A 27,394-nucleotide genomic window follows, 5' to 3' on the forward strand; every position below is an offset into this window, starting at 1 on the left:
CATAAGATGAATAGTTAAACTCATGGGTTATTATAGAAGCTGAACAAGGATATTTTTCATATGAAAATACTTATCCTAGGACCTGGCACAAAGTTTAGCAAATATTAATGGAACTTTATGCAAGTTTCACATCAAAGGTAGGATGGGCAATTTTTGAAGCATGATAAAAATTATAAATCTTTATGTATATATGAAATAATTTTGTCTCAGAAAATTGTAAAACAATAATGAATGAAAAAATGTTTCAAAGTCAAGTTAACAAACTGGTCAATTAATAAAAAAATATCCTTTCCAAATGCAGCAAAACATTTTGCATTTTACACTATTACTGTCTGCAAGAAGAGGGGGGCATAAAAGGTGCTGGGGTCTATATAGAGTGTAAAGCTTTAAAGTTAGGAATGTCACACAAATGCATGTTTGTGCACCAAAAGAATGAAATTTACAGAATTAATCAGAAAAAAATTTGCAAATGACTTAGTTTTTGAATTTTTATCACTGTATGAAAGTATTGTTTTATAAATCTGATGCACAAATGTAATCATAGCTTTATTTTTTATTGAATGAGATTTGTGGAGCACCAAAACATGCATGGCAATATGTACAAGTTTTCTAAGGCTTCTTTAATCCGTTTGTGCCATATTTTTTCCCTATGTGTAGAAAGAAAAGGGTATATTAAAAGATTTTTCTTTCTGAATGTCTCCATCATCATGGTTAATAATGGCAGCCTACCATACAAGAAGAGAAATTCAATTTCAAACTGCTTTAAGATTCAGCTTTGAATTTTACTTTGGTCAGAAGAGTCGTGTGACCTTTATATTTGATAAAAAGAGGAAGAAGATATTAATCTCATTATTTTATTTTGAAGTCCTCCCAAAGTAGGTGACTCTAGACCACATTTCCACAAAATGACATGAGTAGTCCACATATTGATCATCATTACAGTGAAAGACAATACCTAAGATTTTAATACACCTTCAGTATTTTATATCTGATTTCAATTCTTTTTGTAAAATCACTCTACTACTTCAGAGCTCTTATTATTTTGAACAGTTTAACTATGTATCTTATATTTATGTTGTATTGTAAAAACTGCTCTTTTTTAAAGATTATATTTTTCTCTTATATATACAAAACTTATTTTGATAGCCTGAAAATATTTATTGTGTATAATATAGTAATAGATACTACATTATAGCCTTTACACAAAGGCAAAATTCTCCCTGTTACAGAAAATTACAATTGAAATATAGAATATTGTACATATACAATTAGGGGCTTCCTAGGTACCTCCGTGGTAAAGAATCCACTTGGCCATGCAAGAGACGTGGGTTTGTTCTCTGGGTTGGCAAGATCCCCTGGAGAGGAAATTGCAACCCACTCCAGGATTCTTGCCTGGGAAATCCCATAGACAGAAGAGCCTGGTGGGCTATGGTCCATGGGGTTGCAAAAAGTCAGACAGGACTTAGTGACTTAATGACAGACTATATCTGGAGAATCCCTTGGACAGAGGAGCATGGCAGGCTATGGTCCATAGGGTCGCAAAGAGTCAGACACAACTGAAGCAACTTAGCACTATACAATAATTGCACACACTGTTAAAGAACACAATAAGTTAACTGTTCATGCATTTCATATACTAGCATTCAGATAGAAATTAGTTATCCAAAACAAAAATCTGCTGTTATTTTCAGGTAGTGTTAAGAACTTCTACCAATATCATTTAACCTTTTGAACAGTCTTGCTGGGCATGCATATTATTATTCCTATCCTATTTTTTTTTAAATGATTGAACAGTATTTGATATAAGAACAAATATTTCTTAGAATGTGATTTGTGAATTACTTGCATCAGGCTCAGTTTGTTAAAATGCAGATTTCTGGCCACAACTCCAAGCTGCTTAATGAAAAGCTCTGGTATATGGGCCTCCAGAATTTCAACTTTCACTTTTCAGGTTAATAATCATTAGCCTAACGTGTAACATAAAGGGAAGAATCAGATTAGGAAAACGACATAACAATAAACAGTCTTTCTTTTTAATGTCACTAGCCTTGGAGAGAAGGGGAGAAATCAAAAAGACTGTTAAATCAATATCCCTATACCAGGCAGCTACTGACTTTAAAAAACTGTGAATGGAATATCTTCATACTATAATGTGAAAGAGATAAATGATTGTTCAAATAAATAAGAATCTATCTGACTTTATATCTACCTATACATTCATGATCCAACAATCCTTTCATGAATCCAAAATTCATGAAAGTATTTAAAAAGTTAAATAATTCAAAGTGGTATAGTGGTCACACATAAAAAGAAACTGATTTTCATTGTTTTACAGTAAAGGGCAGTGGGGGAAAACGTAGAATAAATTTGAAAGGAATGAGAAACAGGTTTATGGTGCCAGAGGGGGGAAAAAATAGTTTCTTGGGAGGGCCATGCAGGACTTATTCAAAGATTATTATCCGAAGATGAATAGCAGAAAACAGTAGATTGCAATAATACAGATTAAAGATGACTAGGGCATGGACTATGGATTTTTCCTGAGGAAAATGACAAAGAGACAGATGCCAGAAATTATTATAGTCAGCATGATTATGCAAATAATTCAGTGGGAATTCGACAGGAAATTTTGATGATCCACACATTTTAGTTCTTAAATGATCTGCCATTAATGGCTTTGATTATTGTAGTCTACTTAGAGAATGAAGATTTACAAATTTCTATAAAGATGGTAAAAATACTTGGTCTTAAATCAGTCATTGGAAGAACTTGTTGAGCAGCAAATGCCTAACGTAATTTTTCAAGGTAGGCAACAAGAATAATGACTTCTATTTGATTTAATATCTCAAGAACGATTATTTTTTTAAGACTGGAACAAATGTAGATGAATGGAACATATTTTATCTTTGGGCATAAAACATTATTTTATAAGGAGTATAGGGGAAATTTCAAGGTGATCATCAGTTGATTGAAAAAAAGAATTGCTAAAATTAATTATTTCTCCAGCAGTCTTTGAGACTTATTTCCAGTATGTAACAAAGAAAATATTCCTTGAAAATTAAGAATCTAAGTGTACTTCCTCAGAAAAAGAGAGGAGCATTATGACCATTAGCAAGCGATATAATTTATCTAACGTAAGTAGTGGGTGCCAAGCTATGGATAAAATAGAAAATTAGTCAATATTGTTAGCAAATACCACCTGTACTACTTAAATAATTTCAAAATTTGGAATAAAACATTACAGCATTCTTATCCTCTTTGTTTAAAAATCCCTCTCTTCCCTTTTGGAGATCTAAAGGCATATATTTAATAATTTTCTAAAATAAATAAAACACATGATGTCATATCAGAACATCTGATCAATTAGCATTTACTTAAGTTCCTAAGCAATTCTATTTTCTGACTTCTAAGCATCTCAGTGTAATGATGAGCCCTGGAGGTTCTTATCTCTAGTAACATAAAATGTATCTCAGATCATTTCTCTTATTTAACATGAACCCTGATTTAGATTGCTGTTGTTTCTTAATCAGCAGAGGTAATGTAAGGAGCAAATTTTGATATTTTAATCAATATTTCAACATGATTGCACAAAACATCTTTGTACACATCACTTGTATAATAAAATTACCAAATAACCAGTATTATTTTTTTCATTGGAGCGTGGAAAATATCTTCAGTGGTCAATTAGAAAGATTCGACAAATGTAAAGTGACATAAAACAAAAAAAAATTTTTCAATGATTAGAATTCATTCTAGCAACATGTTTGCAAAATCTGCCTAAACATCTCTGCCTAATTATCTCTGGACTGTGTCAAGAATTAGAAACGGAAGAACTGAAACGATTTTCTAAATCATTCATCCATAAAACCACAACTAAGGAAGAAAAAGAATTACCTTTTAAAATCAATAATTTTATTGGTTGTTCACTTGATTATACTTATTTGAAATATGCTCATTTCATTAACTCACTTCATTATATAGACTGAGTCAAAACTAGCCTTAAAATTTATTTACCTATTTTAATGATTTATTTGTATTATAGTATATAATAAATATAATATATATGAAATAAATGTTAATTTTTATCAAAATTATGAACAAAAATTTGGATAATACATGAAAAGATGAAAAAATAATTATAATGATATTAATTTTCATTTAAATCATGCTCCATGTGTAATATTATTAATCAAATAACTATATTCTTGAATAGTAACATTATTGTCAATTATGCTGAAGTTGAATAATTCCTTTTGTGAAACAAAATAATGCTTTTGTGCAACAAATTTTTTTTATAATTTGAATTTGTCAGTATTATGATTTTATGAGCTCTTTCCTGTGTTTTAGGACACCCAATATTGTCTTCACAAATACCACAAAAAATTCACATGGCATCATAGAAGCCTAGTTCCAAAACAGGTTCAGCTATCTGAATTGGCTATGACAGAATTGGCAGAGACCTAGAAATTGCAGTCATTTAGTTTGGCCACCATGCCCAAAGAGATCTACTTGGAATAACTCTGGAATCTGTTCTTTTGTTGTGTGCAACTATTCTTGATATGGTGGTATTTGGCAGTCATTTTAAATAAGAGCTGAAGCCAATTTAAATGGTTTCTCTATGGATTTCCTCTGACAGATGCACAGAGGCATCTTGTGTTAGCCAGCAGACCTTGTTCAAACATAGCTAAAACCATTCCAGCATTCATTTTGATGCAATCAGCTAATTATATGGTTATGATTTATGTTTAAATGAAGAATTTTAATCAGATCTATTATTTTAATCCTCTGTTAAACTTCCCATCATAATGTCAAGGTTCCTGTATGGGCAAGACAAATTCTCTGAATGAAAATTTGGGCATTTTCTCTTGATTTCATGGTAATAGAGGTATGATCTTACATGGGAAAGCACTATATTTCCTTATCTCTGATTTAGAAGAGTAAAAATTCTGCAGTTTGAACTATGAGACAGATGACCCCTTGCTCTTTGGTAATTAGTTCCACTTTGGAGTCAGAACCAGAAAAAATAAATCACAGAAATTTAATAAACAAGGATTTGCCTGACAGGCAAGCTCCATTTTTATAGTAGCATAATTTTCAGTGTTTCTCAAATTAATTTCAATTCTTAATTAAAATTTCAGTTTTGTTACAAAATCTGCCAAATTTAAGTTTAACATAGAATAAAGAAAAATGAATGTAAACTTAAATTTTAAAAAAAGTATTTCAGCAAGTGAAGTCCAATGGAAGTTACCCTCAGCATCCTGACAATATGTGGGAAATTAGCAGAAATCTCTATTTAGTATACATGAACTATGCTAGCTGGCTTCTCTTTCATTTCATCTGGTTGAAGTTACCACATTAGCATACTTGTGAGTTTTGTTACTCGTTGATTTGTTTTGTGTTGTTTTTATCTTTCCAGGTGCTCCACCAACTGGTCGGGCACACAGTGTGAGAGGCCAGCCCCAAAGAGCAGCAAGTCTGATCATATCAGCACAAGTAAGCTTCTCAGATTAATATCTCTGGTGTTCCACATAGAATAGAAATCATTGTTTTCTTCTTACACCGCTATTGAGGGAATTGAGTCTTGGAAAACCTGCTTCATGGAATTTTGCCAGGGACCCACTTCAATCCAGGTGATTTTTGAAAGATGAAGCACTAAGCTCTTACCTGGTGACAGGATCGATCATTAGGTACTCTTTCAGGTTGTGAGGGTTCATCTCAAACTTTGGCAGTTCTCGGAACACACACCTGCAAACCTAGCATGAGCTTTTCTTAGGAAATGTGTGTCAGCTGCAAAAGATGTAAATATCGCAATGGATGTGAGAATGCTGCAGGAAGAAAAATAATTTCATGTTTTAATTAAAGCGTATTATTCTTGAAGTGCATTTCAAAGTGTTGTGAAAAAACAAACTTAACCAGTTAGTCTCAAAGTGATAAAGTATGTTAACAAGCAATTTTTAATAAGGATCCTAGTTGATTCATTGCTTCCTTATCTTTAAACCACTGGTTTTGAAGTATAATAAAATATAGTTCAATATTTTGCAAGTTTTTTTGTGTGTGTAGCTGTACCCTTAGGACGTGTCTCTGATATGACAATTCATCTATATCAACATTTTGTGTCTTCCATACACACATTGGAAGACAGTGTGTGTGTTGGAAGATATTCTGTGTCTTCCAACATCTTTAAATGATTTTATAAAGATTTTCAAAATAAAACTCTGAAAGAAAAATTTCTCAGTTCACACATATTAACACTAATGAGTGAGAAAATTTTGAGAAATCTGTAATAACTATCAAGTAAGTAAATATATTCTTGAAGAGAAAAAAATAGTATAGCTGATTTATGAACGCTTACTCAGCAATTTTTTTCTAGTACTTCCCTGCTGGCATTAGTACACATGAAAAAAATACTATGGAATTTGTGAAAAAAGAAACATATTATCAAAATCAAAAGTGTATGATTTTTGTGGTTGTGTGGCAGAAACCAACATAACATTGTAAATCAATTTTCCTCTGATTAAGGAATAAATTTTTTTGAAACAGTATATGATTTTGTACCTTAGACGAAGGTTCCCAGTGTTTGCTGATCTACTTGTCTGTTGTGCCTGTCCCCAGATAATTTATCATTGCTTGAAATTCTTCCAATGACACTGTCCAAAGTTCCACCACTTAGAGATTAACTCGGGCTAATAGGGATGACTATCTTTGAAAAATGACATCTAGGTCTAGAACAAATAACCTTAGAACTGAGTACAGAACAAATAACCTTAGAACTGAGTACTTCGATTTAGAGATGTGAGGCAAGTGATTCCAGTCAAGGAACATTTGGGGTTACCTTAGAATTTGTATGTTGTCTTAAGGAAGGGAAGGGAGAAGAACTTAGCAAAGATATGGACATGTAATTGTAGGAAAAGGGCACCAGGATTGGAGGAATGGGTTCATAAAATATAGTAGAGGTGGAAAAATATACCTTGCCTAATTTAATAGTTCAAAAGAAAAGTAAAAGAAAAAAAATACTGTCTTCTCTCTCTTCCAGGATCATACTAACATTATTACTAATAATTCTTGGGAAATACTAATTTATATGAGTTTGTTAACTAGTTATAAGACTCAACCATCATCAAAAGCACTCTTTAATGAAAAGAAATGCATTTGATGTACCAAACTATAGAACACACTGAGGTAATAAACTGAGAATTAATTAAGATATAGTATTTTAGCCTTTTATGGTAATTTCTCAGTTATGTAAGATAAATTAAAAACATTCTTTTAGAGAGGTAAAAAAATTTTAAATGTTGATAAAACTTTGAAAGGAAACAAGAGTAGAATGTCAATTGAATTTTCAGTTTATATATAAGGTCCATCTACAAGGGAAAAGTTTGGGTTCTGGAAGATGATTTTGAGGAGTGTGCCAGGTGTATTTATTGAAAGATGATGTCTTCAAACACTTGTATCAGCAATAAGCTCCCTTATGTGAAAAATGTCTCCAATTACATGCAGCAGCTCCAAAACAGGGACTATCACATGGAAGGAGAAGTGTCAAGTAGTTGTAACCCCTTTTTCAAAGATTCCGATGCTCATTCTTCCATCACTGATTTAAAGTCATTAAATTTAATGGAGGTATCAATGCACATTGAAAGGACTATTAGCTATGCAAATGTCAAATTATCTCAGGTTTGAGCGAAGTTGACCAAATAATGACTCTATTAAAAGGTACTTAACACCAGACATTTGTGCTGAGAGAAACTTGCCTCAGTAACTCTGAAAAGAGAGAAAAGGTAGTTAAGCTAATCTTTCCTAAGGTAGGAGGGCTATTTTTATTCTGTCAGGTAAACTCCAGTGGTTTTTGAATTGTTGTCAAATGTTCCCTGAACTTGGGCAGAAGTCATCTGTTCAATAAGATGGATGTTTTAGGAACATGTCTTCAAACCTGCATTTCTACTCACAGTGAAGCATTCCATAATCGTTGGACCTTGGTACAATCCGGAATATACTGCCTCTGTCACCCTCACTTCTGTCACCTGGCACAAAGATTTACCTTTCTAATTGATGAACAACTTTCTTAATCATCTCTGAGTAGTCATACTGATGTTTTCTGGCCCTTGCTGTTTGAAGTATCTCAAGATCAGCCTGTGGAATTAAGCAGATCAATTATTCTAGAACTTTAAGTTCCACTTTAAAAAGTTAGTCTGAAAACTCTTATTTGGAAGAGGTTTAAATTAAGGATGATTAAATATTTTTTATATACTCCTATTTTAAATTTACCTGAAGTTTTAAAGGAGTGGATACTCAATGTTTGGATTAAGCTATTCATATCTGCTACAATTAAGGAGGATAAAAATATACACAACATTTGTGGGGCGGTAATACAGTGATAGTGTATTTTATTGTAGTGACAAGGAATGTGTGATATCTGTTAGGGAGTTATATTTATCTTCTGTTTTCCTATTTTATCCCTTTTCAACCTTGATGTTTCAAAAAAAATGTTATACCAGAGAATTATAAACTTGCAAATATAGAGATAAAAATGCTACAAAATAATGCATTTGGCCTAATTCTCCCAAAGCAAGTATTTATTGAGCCTCTACAACGCGGCAAGTAATGTCTAGATCCCAAAGATGAATCAGTGCATAAAACAGACAGTACCTCTTCTCATGAAGCTGAGGTGCTAGAGGGCAGGAAGCAGGGGGGGATTAATTTAAAAAGAAAGCAAGGAAATAAGTAAGCCTTTGGAAAATAATTGTGAGTCTTGATTGGACCTATTAAGGAAGTAAAAAAGGCACAGAAATTGAGAATATCAGGAGAGAACTGACATCAAGAGTGATTTCCCTGAGGTGATGATATTTAAACTGACTTGAATGATTAAAAAGGGGGGGAGAGACTAAGGGTATTTCAAACAATAGGAGTATCAGATACAAGAATCCTGGAGGGATTGAAAGAAGACCAGTATCTTGGCACAAAGGGGACAAGAGTGAGAATGGTACAAAGCAAGGATGATTATAAAAGACCAAATGATAAGCATCCTCCTGGAAATCCCTGGAAGGATAAAATAAGTTTGGAACATGATTTTTTTTTTATGATTTTTAAAATTATATTTTATCAAAATGGTTAATAAATAGCATTCTAGTTATTATATACTTACATACACATATACACTCACATTTATGCATATTCAGTTCAATTCAGTCGCTCAGTTGTGTCCAGCTCTTTGCAACACCATGAACCGCAGCATGCCAGGCCTCCCTGTCCATCACCAACTCCCGGAGTTTACCCAAACTCATGTTCATTGAGTTGGTGATGCCATCCAACCATCTCATCCTCTGTCATCCCCTCTCCTCCTGCCCTCAATCTTTCCCAGCATCAGGGTCTTTTCAAATGAGTCAGCTCTTCGCATCAGGTGGCCAAAGTATTGGAGTTTCAGCTTCAACATCAGTCCTTTGAATGAATATTCAGGACCGATCTCCTTTAGGATGGACTAGTTGGATCTCCTTGAAGTCCAAGGGACTCTCAAGAGTCTTCTCCAACACCACAGTTCAAAAGCATCAATTCTTCAGCGCTCAGCTTTCTTTATAGTCCAACTCTCACAACCATACATGACTACTGGGAAAACTATAGCCTTGACTAGATGGACCTTTGTTGACAAAGTAATATCTCTGCTTTATAATATGCTGTCTAGGTTGGTAATAACTTTCCCTCCAAGGAGTAAGCGTCTTTTAATTTCATGGCTGCATATACGTAAACACAAACTTGAGATCTGAATATATAGCAGCAAGTCAAAAGAGGTCATTGTAATGGTATAATTTATGCTTATATTTTTCTACTATAAGTTCAACCAATAAATCAAAGATTCTTTTCTTTAACCTTCATGAAGCCTTCTGGTTTCCCTCCTAACCTCTTGAAACAGCTGTCTTGTTTGTGAGATACTTCTTTTTGATCTCTTCTAGTTAATTCATTTACTACTCCATACACTTTGCTTGGCAATCCATCATTCTTTGACCTCAGTTTTCAACTCTTTGCCAATTACTCCCAAATTTCTGTCTTCAATCCTGATTTATCTCTTGAATTTGAGACATGTATCCCACTGCACAATTGCTGTATCCATATCAATGTCATCTCTGTCTATATCTGTATATCTATATTCTACAGGAATCTGATACTGTGTTTCCCAAAATAATCTCATTCTCTTCCCCAATCAGCTAGCCATTTTTATGCACCTTATTTTGCCTTCCTGTCTACACAGACGGCCACAAAAATTTACCCAAGCAACACTTAAGAGTCGCTCTTAACCTTCCTTCTGAATTGACTTAAACAATATATTCAGTAGATGTTACTTCCTAAATTCTCTTCAACATCATCAGCTTGCACATCCCTTCCTAACATCCCCTTTGCTTCTCTCTGCAGTCACAGCTCCCTCCACCACCCTCCACTCTACTTTCCAGTCAGACTGTTGTTCTTTAATCTTTTCTCCTCCAGGTCTTCACATTTCTCTCCCTAGATTAATTCAGTATCTCCTCCTCCACTAGACCTGCATTCTCTTTCATGGGAATAAAGAGGACTTCCATCAGGTTTCAAAGACATACCAACCCTCCTCTGCTGTTCCAGATCTAGTTGGCTTCTGCTCCTCTTTGTTTGCAGAGCAATGCATACTTTTACTAGGCTAGTGTATATCACTGTGCTAAATAAACCCATGTGTTTGTCATCTTCCAATATACATCAAACAACATGAGAGAAGGGACATTTCTATCCCCTGTGCAAAGTATAGTAAGTGTTGCGTGTGTGGGACATAGTAACACTTAAAAATATATTTGCTAAATGAGAACCAAATGGATAGTTCCTATGATATCCTAGGCACTGTGCTATCTACAAAACCAAGATAGATAGCTTATGCTCCCAAAGTACAAATGAACTGCTCTCTATAATATGTTGTGAAAAGTGAAAAATAGAGATATGCATGGAGTGATACAACAATATGTATTTTGAATTAGTCAGTAAACATGTATGAGCACTTTCTATATGGTAGACACACTTCTATTTACATTACTGTGATGTATATGTTAATGATAACACTCATTTTATTAATGTGTAAACTTAGACAAAGATAAAAATTTAGCCCCAGCATATGGTGCTCGTGAGATGAGATTTGAACAGAGGCAGCCTGGATACAGAATCTACTATCTCAACTGTAACGCCGTACTGCCTGTCCCATGGAAGGGGTCTCTTCTCAGTATAACAATTTGATAATATAGTTCTTTCAAATGGAAAAGCGTTACATAATGGGGCTTCAGAACAACTTTACAAAAAAAGACTGTCTCTATTTTCATTTTTTTTTAATTTTTAATAATTAATTTACTTATTTTAAATGGAGGCTAATTACTTTACAATATTGTAGTGGTTTTTGTCATACATTGACATGAATCATTTTCTGTAAGAAAGTTGTTGAGATTTCCTCTCCACCCAATAAGTTCAGAGTATACTTTTTAAAAAAAAATTTGTTTAGAACAGTCTACCAACAATATACTGTTAAAAAAATCACCTGTAATAGACCTTGATTATTATATGTTACAATATGATATTTACTGCCATGTACACTGCTTGGAAAAAATACTTCTTTTGATAAATACCTATATTATATTCTAAAAATATATGTAGTTGCCAGTTGTTTCCATGTATATAAACTATTTTACAAAAAAAAAAGAGAAAAACTTGCCAAATTGCTACCTTGTATTATTTACTGACTATATTGAACATTATTGCAGTTACCTTGATAGGTTATATAAACATATTAGAATGCTAGGCTCTTAAACAGAGTGCTTGTAATGTAAGGGACTGGAAATGCCATCTGTCATGGGGAAAAGAAAAACGAAGGTCTTTTTTTTTTTCTAGCATGCATAATTAACAGCATTTCTACCTAATAGGAATAAAAGAAACTATGTAGAACAAGTAAAATCTAATTTTCTAAATAATTTGCAATTGCTTGGAGGAGAAAGTAACTTTATGTACCTTAAAACCAATATTGGTAAGTATTTTAAACCTACAAATTTACCAGAAATTTTAGCAGAAAAAAAAACGATGATGTGAGGATATTTATAAAGTCATGATTAATCAGTTTAAGTCAGTTTATGAAGAAACCAAGCTGTTCACTGGTATTTAAAATTTGTGAACAAATGTTAGTTACTATCCAAGGTGCCAGATTCTCTACTTCCATTAAATACTAATAATTACACATGCATATAAAGTTCATTTTCCCCAATCCAAGAAGGTAATGTAATATCAACCTCACTCAGTTATATAATGCTGGTAACAACATAAAAAAATAAGATAAAATGAGTATTACATTTCAGAAACTGACTAGAGAAAGAAAGCCATATTTTTCCTTACATGAAAGAGAGAGTTAGTTATTTGATTATTTTAGACAAGCTATTTTTGAAGTTTCATCTATGTCCTTTCTTTAATAAAGAGTTTTTAGTATTTTAGTAAATGATCTCAAATATGCTGGAAAAGGTTGAAGGTGGAGGAGAGGGGATGACCGAGGATGAGATGATTGGATGGTATCACCAACTTAATGGACATGAATTTGAGTAAACTCCAAGAGTTGGTGATGGACAGGGAGGCCTGGTGTGCTGCAGTCCATGGGGTCGCAAAGAGTTGGGCACGACTGAGCGACTGAACTGAACTGAACTGAAGCAGCCGTTTACTGTGCTTAATATCACCATTAATTTTTTATCACAGTATTGTACATGTATATGCAGAGGACAGTTCATATATTTAACAACTCTTTTATGTTTTATTCCTGAACCATTCAAGATTCTCACATTAAAGTTTAACTAGTTTGGGTATTGCTTTGTTTCTCAGTTTAGACAATACTTAAGCTTGCTTGGCAGTTGCAGTCAGATGATTTTCCCAAATAAGCAAAGGCTTTGTCTTATGGACACTAGATATTTGTCTGTTGGAAATGTGAGTATTGGGTACTTGATAGAGCTACTTAGTACTCTCCTGTTACTAGGCAATGCTTGCATTCTGTTTTCTTCCTGCCTAAGTGACGTATGACCCTAGGCGTATCTTACTATGGATCACATCATCAGTAAAGAGGTATTGTCTTCTTAAGGAAAAAACAAAAAAGATCGCTCTTCTTGCCAAAAATCTAAGACCCACTTTCTCTGGCCACTTTTGCAAATCTATTCCATAGAACTTTTATTCCATTTTGACAATGAGTGATACAACCTAAGCGCATTCATATAAATATAAAAGGAAAAAAAGGAAAAGTAGACATTTACAACATAAGCCAAGCCCCCAAATATGGTTTGTTGAAACTGTTCTGGAACTACAATTTGAGAAAGAGAATCCTCTTTGTTCCCCTACTTTGTAGAATCAAACTAAGAGCCCTATGTAGTAGGTCTTCATGTCTCTATTTTTACGGGTGAAGAGTATGATCCTCAAATTTTAAATAATTTTTCTAAGGTCTCAATTCATGTAAGTTGTGAAACTATTATTTAGGCCTAGGTCCATCCAACTCTGACACTGTTGCCCCTTTTGCTTTCCCAGGCTGCCATCTAACTTGCCACATGTACTCATGGCCAGATATTTATATTTAAAGGAGAAAAAAAAAACAAACTAATGATGGAAATAAAGCCAGGCAAATTGTGGAAAAGTGTATTCAGTTAGAGTTTATTTACTTATATCTTTGCAAATAGATGTCTGGTAAAAATAAGACTTAGACTGACAAAGAAGTCAGTATTTCTAACCTCAGGTATTTAATTATAACATATAAATAAAAGATATCTACAGAAATGTTCCCAGTAGTTTAAATATTTAATAGGAAAATGACTTTGCAGTAATGTAGTGATGAACTAGGAATATAGACATTTGGCCTAAGCTTTATTGTTATTATGTCAATGGTCAAATGATTTGATGTAATAAAGTATTGTTATACCCATCTTGACTTCATTTTGTGTGTTCATCTGTTCATTCATTTCTTTTTCCAGGAAGCATAGCAATCATTGTGCCTCTTGTCCTCTTGGTGACTTTGATAACCACCTTGGTAATTGGTTTAGTGCTTTGTAAAAGAAAAAGAAGGTAAGAGGCAGTATTCTAGACTAACAGTAAATAAATTACATAAATAGTTATAGAAACCGGGCTTTTAAAAAACTTCTTAAAACATGATTTACTTATTCCAACTGCATAATTCTGCGTTTTCTGAACCATTTTATCCCTCTTTCATTTTAAGTAATTATAATTCAAACAAACTTTCCCTTGTATTATATTGATAGAATGGTTGCATTTATTGTATATATTCCAACAAAAATTACAAGGGAATATATTAAACTTTCAATAGAATTTTGCATTTTAGTAGTTTTTCCTTGAAGCAGCAAAAGCCCCTAAAGAACATTTTATCATATTAATGTGTTAGATTATCAGTGTCAATAGAATGATAATGATTATGTATTATATGTCACAAATTGTGTTTTTCATTCATAAATTATACATTTGTTGACTTTATGTATTACTGGAAGTATCATTATTTCAATTTACATGAATGCACAATTAAAAAAATCTTTAAGTAGTGAGTTGTCTGTGGGGTGATTATCTGGAACCTAGAGTTTGTAAGTCAGTTTTTGCATTATGTAAAATAATTTTAGCCCCATGACTTGGGGATTGAAAACAATTTCAAAATTTCTTTGTCACTGTTTTTTTATGGATGTTTTTCAGGAACAAAAGGGGAAAATTAGAAAGTAAAAGGGTAATTAATTATATTCAGTTTCAACTAATATAGTATTAGCTATTTACAAGGAATGTTCCAAGTGCATTTTTTATTGTCAAATCTAAATAATTTTGGAAAATGATGTATTACAGTAAGAATTTTTTGTCCTTCTGTGAATCAATGAATGTCATTTATTTCCAATGTACTTTATGTATGAGTGTTCCACCAGTTCTATTAAAATGTCATTAAATCTGCAAATACAGTAGTTTCATACACCATGTTGTGATATTTAGACAACTCATATAATGTTCACATATTCTAGGACAAAAACTATAAGAAGACAGCCTATTATTAATGGAGGAATAAATGTAGAAATTGGCAATCCATCTTATAACATGTATGAGGTCGACCATGATCACAGTGATGGAGGTCTTTTAGATCCCGGCTTTATGGTAGATCCAGCAAAGGTAAAGTTTTAAGATGATGGACTGTGAGCACTAACATTCTTGAGTCATTTCTCTATAATATGGTTCTGATTTTCATCACTATTTCTTTTATCTGAAGTTAGATTAAAGAACTTTAGGATTTATTGAATGTTATAGTCTCTTCTAAAGAAGAAATAAAATTATGGACTGCATTCACCTGAAGCATGAAGTTAATGTAACATATTTTAGAAAAATATGTATTCACTTAATTTATAAGCATAGATGTTTTAGTCAAATGTGCTGAGGTGCTGGCACATCTAAATATAAGCCTGGTGTAAAATTACTGAAATAAAATTTATTTTTTTAATCTACCTAAAAAAAAAAGTACAGCACTTCATTGCCAAAATAAGTACTTTATTTCCAATAATGTTTAACTGAAGAGTCTACTAAGCTGTGTCCTTGGATTTGTTTATAATCATATCACTTTTAAATAATATTTTTCTACCTGCTATAATATTTTTCTTATTGGTTTGAGACTTATCCATGATATTTATAGCCTAAAAACCCACAGTCTTTATTTTTAATTTCTGTTAGTACTGAATGCTCAATTTGGAAGTTTTTATAAAAAAACAGATAAATGATACAACATCTAGGTAAACTTTCAAAGATTTACTTCACTGTGTTATCCAAATGTTTTGCATGATAATTATAGAATATTTACTATGAATTAAGAGCATCAGTTTGCTAGTATGGAATGATTTTCTAAGCTTATTTGTTCATTAATTAAATGGTTCTTTATATTCTGATATATTAAAGGTATTATATCCAAAATGCACCTTTATATTAAATAATTACATTAACCACATGGTTTGTACTCATAGCAACAGCTGTTCCCAAAGAAATTGAAAAGGTCTCAGATATTCAATCTAGTCTGAATACATGGCCGGACTTTCTAAGCCCAAAACTGGTGATCTGAAATTGAAGAAGTATTCATTTCTATGAAAATAAATCAATCATTAGTATATGGAAAAAATTTTATCCTATCAGAAGATATTGTAAATATTTTCCTCATTGGAAGTAATTTTCAGTTACTATAAATTATTAATTCAGTTACTAACTCCTACATTTGAACTTTGTCATGAAATAAATCCTCATAACCTAAGTTTCAGTGTTTTCTATTGAAACTGAAAAACTATACATACTGTCCAAATTGTTGTTTGATATTTTTGGTATAAAGGAGAAATACATCTTAATCAATAGACTTCTCATATTCTAATATTTTTTTCTTAGGAACAAAATACAGTACCTGTAAATATAATATGAACTGATGAGGATATATCTCATATACTTCTTATGAACAGGAGAGTTCTCATTTTCCCCATCATTTTATTTCTGCTGATAGAATTAATCCAACTTTGGATATTTAAAAGGGAATAGCTTTTTTAATATTCCATTTATTTTTTAATGTTTACTCTAGGAAGATAAAAATATGTTTCAAGGCCCCTCGAGTATATTTTTAATATATTTAGCAAATAACATTCAATAAATATTTATTTACTAATTTTCAGACTGACTGACCAAAATTTCATTAAATGTGACTTCGATGGCTGATTCTATTAGATTTTATTCTAGAAGTTGTCTCTTGATGTTTGAAATAGAAATATGAATTGTTACCTAAGAAGTAACTGTAGAAAATATGTTTATAGGTATAGACGATTTTGAAAAGTGGATGGCCACACCAAAGCAACCTTAATGATTAAATGTTTTCCATTGATTTTCCACTTGTTACAATGGTTTGATATATTCATGATGTGATCAAATACAAATATCATGGCACATAAAGAAGACTTTTGTAGAATATATGCATTATTTTCAAAAATGGATAAATTTCTCCCTCAATGGTACCTTAAAATCAAATGAATTGGCTTACTTCAGGGCTGGGGCAATGGGATGACCCAGAGGGTTGGGATGGGGAGGGAGGTGGGAGAGGGGTTCAGGATGGGGAACACATGTAAACCCATGGCTGATTCATGTCAGCGTATGGCAAAAACCACTACAATATTGTAAAGTAATTAGCCCCCAACTAAAATAAATAAATTTATTTTAAAAAAATAAAATGAATTGAAATAATTAATAAATTTTATTTTAAAAAGATTTGTCTATAGACACAACCACAGAATACTTTGAAAAGCTCAGAAAAGGGGAACTGGTATCTATTGATTTTATACACAAACTCATCTCAGTCCTTACTTAGATTGTTTTTAATATCTTCTAAATGAGAATTTGTGGGGAAAATAGACAATATCGACCTGATTTTATATTTAAAATCTTTTTCCTCGGATCTTTGTCCTCATCTCAAACTTCATGATCATTCATTCTTAAGAGTTGATAGTTACAATTTTTAAAAATATGTATGTTCACTAATAGCCTTCAACTTTTAATCTAGCTTTCTTATTTCCTTTTTGGCCACTAATAAGTATTCTATCATGAATATGAGTGTACCAGAGTGACTTTTTCTGCCCTTAGACCCAAAAAACTCTAAAACCATTGTTCTTGCATGGAGTTTAGTGAGCCAATCTGATTTCTAATTAATTTGCTTTAAACTAGAAAGTCAGATTTCTCAAAAAAAAAAAAGATAATTTGGTTTGATATCTCACATTTTAAATTTCATTTGTGTTTTCTAAAAATACAGAGGTCATGAACCTTTAATTCGAACCAGTCAGATATTTGAGTGTCTGGAATGGGCTCCTATCAGAACATTTCAAACAGAAACCTTAGGTGAGGGAGGCTGATGCATTTTTCACAGGGCTGTTAGCAAATATATGCTTTTTGGGGAAGGAGAATGAAATTAAATAAATGGAAATGTGTGGAGGTTTCTAGGTACATGTTATGTCCGTAAGTAAGCTAGACTGAGAGAAATGTCTACTGTAAAGCATGGATCTAATATTAATAGATGTTTCATAAATTATTGAATCTACCATGAATATACTGTTGATGCCTCAGGGCTGAAGAATATACCTTATGTTATTTTTATGACTTAACATGAGTTTGTGTCAATGAAAATAGTTCCATGATATTAGATCAGAAACTAAAATTCTCTGTTTACACACAGGCCAGGTACATAGGGGGAGGGTCCAGTGTTTTCAAGCTTCCACACACAGCGCCGCCCATCTACCTAAACTCTGATTTGAAAGGACCACTAACTGCTGGGGTGAGAGAAAATTCATTACTCCATATCCATTCCATCACAGAATGCCTCACAATCAAAAATGATTACTAGACTTAGATAGGGACTTACCTTTAATGGTTTTTAATTAACAAAAGGTTTCAAAACTGCATTAAACTTGGAAGTTTATGTGTCCTGCTTATGCAAGATTACATGAGAAAAAAATGTTATCATTTTAGGCAAGCTATTCAGTAGAAATATCTCTTGTCCAAAATTTGAAAATGTTAAAGCTCCGTTACAATAAATACGAGCATTTGCTATTGTTAGAATAGAAATCTCTAGCCAGAAATGTAAACTGAAGAATTTACATTTAAATTTATGTTTGGCTTTATTTTCTATTAAGATGCTTTGTTTGGTATCTGCAAATTTGACGTCCTTTTAAATAAAAATACACTACAAAATATGGCATCATATGGAGAAATTATAAATGGTGTATGAAACCATTCTTAAAAACTTTTTAAGTAACTGGTTTCTAGAGAAAAGGGCTTTGTCTAAAGTTTGTTGTTGTTTAGTCACTAAGTCGTGTCCAATTCTTTTGCATCCCCATGGACTGCAGCCCGCAAGACTCCTCTGTCTATGGGATTTCCCAGGCAAGAATATTGGAGTGGGTTGTCATTTCCTTCTCCAAGTGATCTTCCTGACCCATAAATCAAACCCATGTCTCCTGCATTGCAGGCAGATTCTTTACCATTAAACCACCAGGGAAGCCCTGTCTAAAATTGCGTGGTTCATATTAGACAGGAGAGGGATTAAAGACAGTACTAAGGCTCTCAGGATTGAATGTTCTCACTTTTGTACCTCTCTCCCATCAGCTGTTTTTCATTCTCATTTTTTATCATGTTTGTCTCATTTGCATGGATCAAAAAATGTAATATTTCTTTATTATGATAAAGATTTAACATTCTGTTCTGGAAAGACAAAATTTAAAAATGCAACTATGTAACAATCTTGGGTTAAGTTAATAAGACAATTCAGTTTAATGTTTCCTGCTTTTATATAAAGTTGCAGTCAATATACCTTTAATGAAGATTTCTTTAGGCTTTCAATATGTCAAAGCTCCCCTTAGGTTCACAAGTTACCTGAGAAGCATACAATTGTGTTATCTAATACATGCTAAAGTTGATGAAAGCATATAAACAGAATTTAAATTACATTTATATAATTAGTATTTAGTAAGTTAAATACAATGCATATAAATGTTAACATTAAAAGATATCATAGAAAATAAATTAACGTAGTCAAAACAGGTAATAAAAACATATCTATTTTTTCCTTCAGCCAACAAATTACTCCAATCCTGTATATGCGAAATTGTATATGGATGGGCAAAACTGTCGAAACTCCTTAGGAAGTGTTGATGAAAGGAAAGAACTGCTTCCAAAGAAAATAGAAATCGGAATCAGAGAAACGGTGGCATAATCAGAGATACCTTTTATATGCTGTACAAATGTATAAAATATAAGGATTACTTTTGTATGTTCAACAGTATTCTACTTGTTTTGGCATCAGCATTACCTCTTCCTTTATCTTTCTTCTGGTAAATTGTTTTCTGAGTTTTCTGGGTTTTATTTTTTGCTGAAGACTCTTGATTGACCATTTGTATGGTATTTTTATGAAAAAGAACTGCACTACAGTACAATTTACAACAATGCTGCTGATGACACACCTTTGAATTTGTTAAAATTAAAAACAACATATTCCTTTGTAGTGTGAATATGAACAATCTATTTTATATGAACTTCTTCAGTTCTATTTAATCAACAAAGAGAATCTCTGCACATTTTCATTATACGGTCTGAAAGCTGTAATACAATATCAGTTAATTTTCTGTTTCAGTTTATGGAAGAACAATGGAATAGTCAACTCTCTTCTTTGTGCCCTTTAAGACTGATTCAGACTGCTGAAAATATATAGCTCTCACAAGTTCCGCATCACCAGCTTTGAAATTAGTCTTAGGTTGCCAAGTGTTAGATGAAAATTTCGAGAAAAAAAAAAAAAACTTTAAGAATTTGTAAAACTAATAATTTGCATGAACACATATGACTACATTTTCCCAAATTTAGTGGACTCTATTGTGATATACTAAAAGTATACACCCTATAAAAATAGTTATATGTAGGTATATAACATAGCAAAAATATAATTCAAAGTGGAAAGATCACACTTGCTATGGGATAAGGCGTTTTGTTTTCCCTTGGTCCTGAGGTCAATAGCCAGCCTAGAGCACAACAGGGCATCAGGCACTCATGTCTTAGGAATTTCCTCCAAGTCACACGCATTTTGTGGAGGATTAACCCAACCCCTTAACACACAGAATACTAAAGAATACAATATAAGCACACAAATTGGTGACACAGTTTCAATTATGTGAATGCATTCTATTTGTGAAGTCAAAAGGAATAGGCAAGGCAGCCATTATGGTGTAAAGTAATCAGTAGATATTTTCAATATACAACATGACTAGTCTATTATCTGCCCTATCCAAAACATGTTCTTAAAGGACTTTCCAAGTTATGAAAGAACAATCATCTGCCCATTATCAAAGATGGAGCATATACATGCTGACCAGTTACTCTGGTACTCTGATTTCTCTGGTTATGCAAAACACATGGACCCCATTCACTTGTCTGTTTTCAAATTTCAATGGAAACAAGTACGATTTGTTTAAGTTGTATAAAAAAAATATATAGCATTTTTATACAAATATCTTTAAAGGCACAAAAGATTTATTCACAAGTTATGGAGGGCTTTTTGTTCCTCTGATAGACATGACTGACTTTTAGCTGTCATAATGTATTAACAGATGAAATATGTTTGTGGTTGTTCTTTATCCCTTTGTACAAGCATTAAAAAAAAAACAACTGCTGTTTTATAAAGAGATTTTTGTTGTACTATGTGCATGCATACTACCTATTTCTAAACTTTGCCATATTGAGGCCTTTATAAACTATTGATTTATGTAATACTAGTGCAATTTTGCTTGAACGATGTTATGCATATCATAAATTTTTCCAGGTTCTTGTTTAAGTACTTTTTTTAAATTGAACAGTATTTTTCATTTTGGTTATAATAGTCATTTTGCCTATGTTTCTACAATGAAGTGTTAAATACTTTATAAAAAATTGTTGACTGACTTATTTAAATGAAATTATACATATTTAAGTGCTTGTGTTGGGTAGTTTTTAAAAAGAAGAAAATTCTTGTCTTTACAGGGTTTAATTTTCCTAGAAAGCTATTTTAGTCAACATGAGATGTAATTTTTGTTGTATCTTTAGAACATGCTCTCTGGGGTAGGACTGATTTCATTGCATCATTTTTCAAATCACAATAGAGAAAGCATTTCTCTAATTGAAGTGGAAACATTCTCTTATGAAGTGGAAACATGTCCCTTACTTTTTCCTTTTCCCTGTTACACTTGGCTTGTCAGAGACTCCATGTTGCAGTAGAAAGATTGGTTATATACACAGTAGTATGACAATTGTATTGAAATAAGCCAAAGTTCTTCCTGTTTCCCATTCTCAAAAAAATGTACTTTATAGAAAACTTCAGTTCCATTAGATGCTGTGTAGACATTATTTTCTAAATGGAATGATTACTAGTGTAGCTACTTGAAGTATTTGACTAGAGATGACAGTGCAGGAGGGCCTGATTGACTAGAGCTATCATTGAGCTTCATTTTCTGATGGGATCTTTGTATATAAGAGCTTTATGGCTGCAACTGAAATTATTATTTGAAAGAGAAGAACCCACATATTGGAATGACTTCAATACAACTGACATTAGTATAAACTATCTAGCATATCCTATATGATATACAACACACCAGCTTACACTCATAGCCTGGCATCTATGACCTATTTTCTGTCTGGCACACTAGTTAAAGCTATATCAAGAGAGCTAAGGATGTGCTTTTTAACCCTTAGATCCCACCTACATTCTCATGGCCCTTATTTCACAGTATGCTTCACCATGCCACACTGGTTCAAGCAAGTCCACTGCGAACACAGTATTTCTAGTTGCCATTACTTTGCATTCGATCTTTACAAAACAAAGATATTGGCAACAACCCACACTTTATTTCTATACCTTTAGCTCTTTCTATTTCAATTATCTTTTGCAAAACTCATGTAAATGCTAGAAGTTCAATTCAGTTCAGTCGCTCAGTCGTGTCTGACTCTTTGCAACCCCATGGACTGCAGCCACATGCCAGGCTTCCCTGTCCTTCACCAACACCCAGAGGTTACTCAAACTCATGTCCATAGAGTTGGTGATGCCATCCAACCATCTCATTCTCTGCTGTCCACTTCTCCTCCTGCCTTCAGTCTTTCCCAGCTTTGGTATCTTTTCCAATGAGTCAGTTCTTCGCATCAGGTGGCCAGGTATTGGAGCTTCAGCTTCAGCATCAGTCCTTCCAGTGAATATTCAGGACTGATTTCCTTTAGGATGGACTGGTTGGATCTCCTTGTAGCCCAAGAGACACTCAAGAGTCTTCTCCAACATCACATTTCAAAAGCATCAATTCTGTGATGCTCAGCTTTCTTTATGGCCCAACTCTCACATCTGTACATGACTACTGTAAAAAACATAGCTTTGATCAGACGGACCTTTGTTGGCAAAGTAATGTCTCTGCTTTTTAATATGCTGTCTAGGTTAGTCATAGCTTTTCTTCCATGAAGCAAGCATCTTTTAATTTCATGGCTGCAGTCACCATGTGTAGTGGTTTTGGAGCCCCCAAAAATAAAGTCTCTCACCATTTCCATTGTTTCCCCACCTATTTGTCATGAAGTGTTGGGACTGGTTGCCATGATCTTCGATTTTTGAATGTTGAGTTTTAAACCAACTTTTTCACTCTCCTCTTTCACTTTCATCAAGAGGCTCTTTAGTTCTTCTTCACTTTCTGCCATAAGCGTGGTGTCATCTGCATGTCTGAGGTTATTGATATTTCTCCCAGCATTCTTGATTCCAGTTTGTGCTTCAACCAGCCCAGCATTTCTCATAATGTACTCTGCATATAAGTTAAATCAGCAGGGTGACAATATACAGCCTTGAGGTACTCCTTTCCTGATTTGGAACCCATCTGTTGTCCTGTGTCCAGCTCTAACTATTACTTCTTGACCTGCATACATATTTCTCAGGAGGCAGGTCAGGTGGTCTAATATTTCCATCTCTTTAAGAATTTTCCACAGTTTGTTGTGATCCACGCAGTCAAAGGCTTTGGCGTAGTCAGTAAAGCGGAAGTAGATGTTTTTCTGGAAATTCTCGCTTTTTCGATGGTCCAACGAAGCAATTTGATCTCTGGTTCCTCTGCCTTTTCTAAAACCAGCTTGAACATCTGGAATTTCACAGTTCACATACTGTTGAAGCCTGGCTTAAGAATTTTGAGCATTCCTTTGCTAGCATGTGAGATGAGTGCAACTGTGTGGTAGTTTGAGCATTCCTTGGCATTGCCTTTCTTTGGGATTGGAATGAAAACTGACAGTTTCCAGTCTTGTGGCCACTGCTGAGTTTTCAAAATTTGCTGTCATATTGTAGTGCAGCACTTTCACAGCGTCATCTTTTAGGATTTGAAATACCTCAACTGGAATTCCATCACCTCCACTAGCTTTGTTTTTAGCGATGCTTCCTAAGGCCCACTTGACTTCTCATTCCAAAATAACTGACTCCTGGATGCTAGAAAGTCAGGTGTATAATTCTTTACATTACCAAAATACTTCCTGAAATATCCCTTTAAGAGTCGATGGGACAGTTTGTCTAGAAATGAATGCTTCCTGGTAAATTAGTCTTCCCATCTGAATGTCTTTCCATCCAAAGCAGAGATTTTCAATCCTTTGACATTTTGATCCAAATAGTTCTTTGTTGTCCTTTATAGAGTAAGATACCAGTATCTCTATCTCCTATACAGTAGTCACTACTAGCACCACCCAAATTGCAGCAATCAGAATGTCTGCAGACAAAGCCAAATGTCTTCTGGGTAACAATATTGCTCTTGTTAAAAACTGCTGATCTAGGACTGTGTTTTGTCTTCCACTATTAAATGACTGGGTCAACTGAGTCAAAAAAAAAAAAAAAAACCCTCATCATCAAAATCATAGCATTACCAGGTTTTGACTTTAATGTCAATGATGCATGAGTTATAGTTACAGAAATTTGTTACTAAGGAAGTGCCTATGTAGTTTTAAAAAGTCATTACTAAGGGAAAAAGGTTCATTTAGAAACTTGTATGGTTTTGCATAAACTGAGCCATTTTCATTTATGTAAATGTGTTTTATTTGTGGCCTTTTTGATGTCATTGATGATTATGTGTTATTTTTGTTTGTTTTTGGTTATATGCTTATTTTGTTGTATCTTGAGATTGAGACAAGCTTGCACTTTTCAACTAGGAATATATCTTTCCATATTTATGATGACATATGAAGAAGTTCAACGCTCAGTGTATGTTATGGTTATTATAAATGAACTATAATATGCAAAATGCCCACACTTTCCAAATCCTTAATAGGGAAAATTGGTAAATATGATGAAGGAAATATAAAAAACATATATATTGCTAACTTTTCTTTATCTTCTCCCATCTTCATATCTTCAAACAGATACAAAATCTTATTCCTCTCTATGAATACTACTATTTACAGTTTCAAATTTTTCATGTAGTTTTACTTAAAAGATTAAAATATGAGATTATTAAAATCCTGCAGAGTGAGCAAAATATAGCTAACCAGTGTTTTCAACTTATGCCCCATTCCAATTATCATTAGTTTATTTAACAATGGCTCTCTCAATGTTAAAAGATTGAATGTAGTTTAGAGACATTATTCAAATAGATTCTCTTGAATTGTAACTTGGAAGAAAAGAAGAGACTCAAGCACTTCTTTGTGAGATGACTACTGGCTAACAGAGCACAAAAATTATTTTTCCATGTATTTTGAATATGAGAAAACCAACAATAGAAAGAGACAAAAAATGGTTCATTTTTCAACACTACTATCAAATCTACTGTTAACTTAGTGTATCCAGAAAATTAACCTCTCTAGCAAAGATAAAGATAATTGAAAATATCCAGAAGCAGTTTTATTCTGAAAAACATGTAGTTTTTTATTTTATCAAAAAGACCCATATCAAAAGGCTAATATCAAAAGGCCCAGGGACATATACTTCATGCCATAAGATGCATGTATCTAGTCTAGAAAAAGAAATATAAATGAAATAAGTTCTCTGGTTTAACTTTTCTCTTGTAGATATTACACTTAACTGGCGGCAATTTATTCTGAAAAATAGTTTCTAGTGAATCCCGTCATTTTTTGTATCCAAAGTGATCAAAAACCAAAAGAAAAATTGTTACTAAAGATGGTCTATATGATAAATTCTATGCTCAGAATGTGTTCATTCTCTTTGATGGATAGTCTGCCCCTGTAGCACAGGATTTTTAAGATATCAGTGAACTTAGGTAATGAAATTCTGATACTTTAGTCATTTATTCATTCCAAGTTAATTTTTCAGCTGTAGTTTCTTTTGCAGTTTTAATACATAAATTATGAACCTCCTGATAGAAGATGATTTCTAGCTTATTTATGCTGTAGTTGTTTGGAGAACAAATAACATAACTGTTCTAGACTTTCAAAATGTAATGTCAATTGTGAAAACCAAATGCATCTTATTTAGAACAGTAATATACAAATTTATAAGTGAGAAATGATTTTTCTACACAGAACAAACTGTGAATATATAGTTTAGAATAAAATTTAGAAGTTTGTAATAAGGCTTTTTAGGAGATACTTTAAAAACGATACACAGAGACTAACTTTAGAATGACTTGATTGGTTTGATACATTCATTTCTCAATGAATAATGTCAAAAGTTAGGTAGGAAAAAACTGGACAGTGAGATTTCAAACAGAAGTAATCTCCATTCCCACAGTCTACAAGAGTCAATGATATGTTTGTGGAAATCTATATAAACACATAACAACAACATGCAAACACATATGTACACACACATACACTCAGATATTCTCACACACTGGCTTTGATGTCCAATTAATTCTAAAGATGGCATTTCTCTTCTATGTTACCGAAATTTTAATCATGTTTATCTTCCCTGGCTTGTAATTACAAAAATCATTACACTTATCCACAGTGGTAACTAATTCCTGGTTTCTTATTATTTAATATAAAATCATCATATCTCTCCTTATTTGCTTATTTTCTTCTATTCAAAGTGACCTTACTGAAAGCCAATATTCATCTTTCACTATTTTGTCATTACCTATATTGCCTATTTTATTGTTAAAAAAAAAAAATAGTCCTTTTAAGAACCGGAAAATAAATGTAAAGAAGAAATAGACATTATTAGAAATTTTAAAAACTAGAGAGAACCAGTTATGTTTTAAGAGAATTTTATTAATTTGCTTTAAATCATGCTTGAATTTAATTTTTCTATCTTGCTTTAAAAATATAACATTATAACATTAAAACATTTGGTTTTATGTCTTTCTTTCACTTTGATTTATTACTCCTTTATATTCAATTTCTTGCTTATTCTATGGAAACTCTATGGATTGGTTTTATTTTTCTCCTTTGAAAATTATTTTATATTTTATAATTTGTTCTACTGTTAAACACTTTAAACTTAAAAAATTCTCTAGATAATTAAATATAGAATTTTAAAATGTCTTTTTTCTCTTTAAATTGAGGAATTTAACAATCTTAGACTCTTCTAACTCACCCTCTGTGTTGATATAGTTTGTGGTTTTATTATGAAAGTATTTTAACTGAAGTACTATTTTTATATGTTTTGTCTGCTGTCCATCAAGTATTTGGAATATTTTCAAGTATTTTTACATTTAATATTACTCTGTTTAAAATTCAACACTTCATTACTGTATCATTCTTCCATCCTTAATTTTCTTTGACTGAAGTTTTATTGATATATTTCATGAAGCATCCCTAATGAAAAGCCTTGATAAGTGTTATATTTGCTGAACTTTTGCATATATATAAACGTCTCTCTAAGGCCTTCAAATACCAGTGTCAACTCAACTGGATGTACATTTTG

At 32.7% G+C, this 27,394-nt stretch overlaps 1 protein-coding gene across 1 annotated transcript in view; it reads left to right on the forward strand.

Annotated features, from left to right (window-relative positions):
• Positions 1 to 19,826, forward strand: part of LRP1B (LDL receptor related protein 1B) — a 2,070,111-nt gene extending 2,050,285 nt beyond the window's left edge. Inside the window, exons 87-91 of the mRNA XM_081584839.1 lie at positions 5,414 to 5,490; positions 13,977 to 14,067; positions 15,015 to 15,159; positions 18,230 to 18,328; positions 19,622 to 19,826. Coding sequence (XP_081440965.1) covers positions 5,414 to 5,490; positions 13,977 to 14,067; positions 15,015 to 15,159; positions 18,230 to 18,328; positions 19,622 to 19,762 — 553 coding nt within the window. The 3' untranslated portion in view covers positions 19,763 to 19,826. The remainder of the gene's footprint in view (positions 1 to 5,413; positions 5,491 to 13,976; positions 14,068 to 15,014; positions 15,160 to 18,229; positions 18,329 to 19,621) is intronic.
• Positions 19,827 to 27,394: the final 7,568 nt, after the last annotated feature.

Source organism: Giraffa tippelskirchi, chromosome 3 (genome assembly GCF_054371585.1).
Source record: "Giraffa tippelskirchi isolate mGirTip1 chromosome 3, T2T-mGirTip1v1.2.pri, whole genome shotgun sequence".
NCBI lineage: Eukaryota > Metazoa > Chordata > Mammalia > Artiodactyla > Giraffidae > Giraffa > Giraffa tippelskirchi.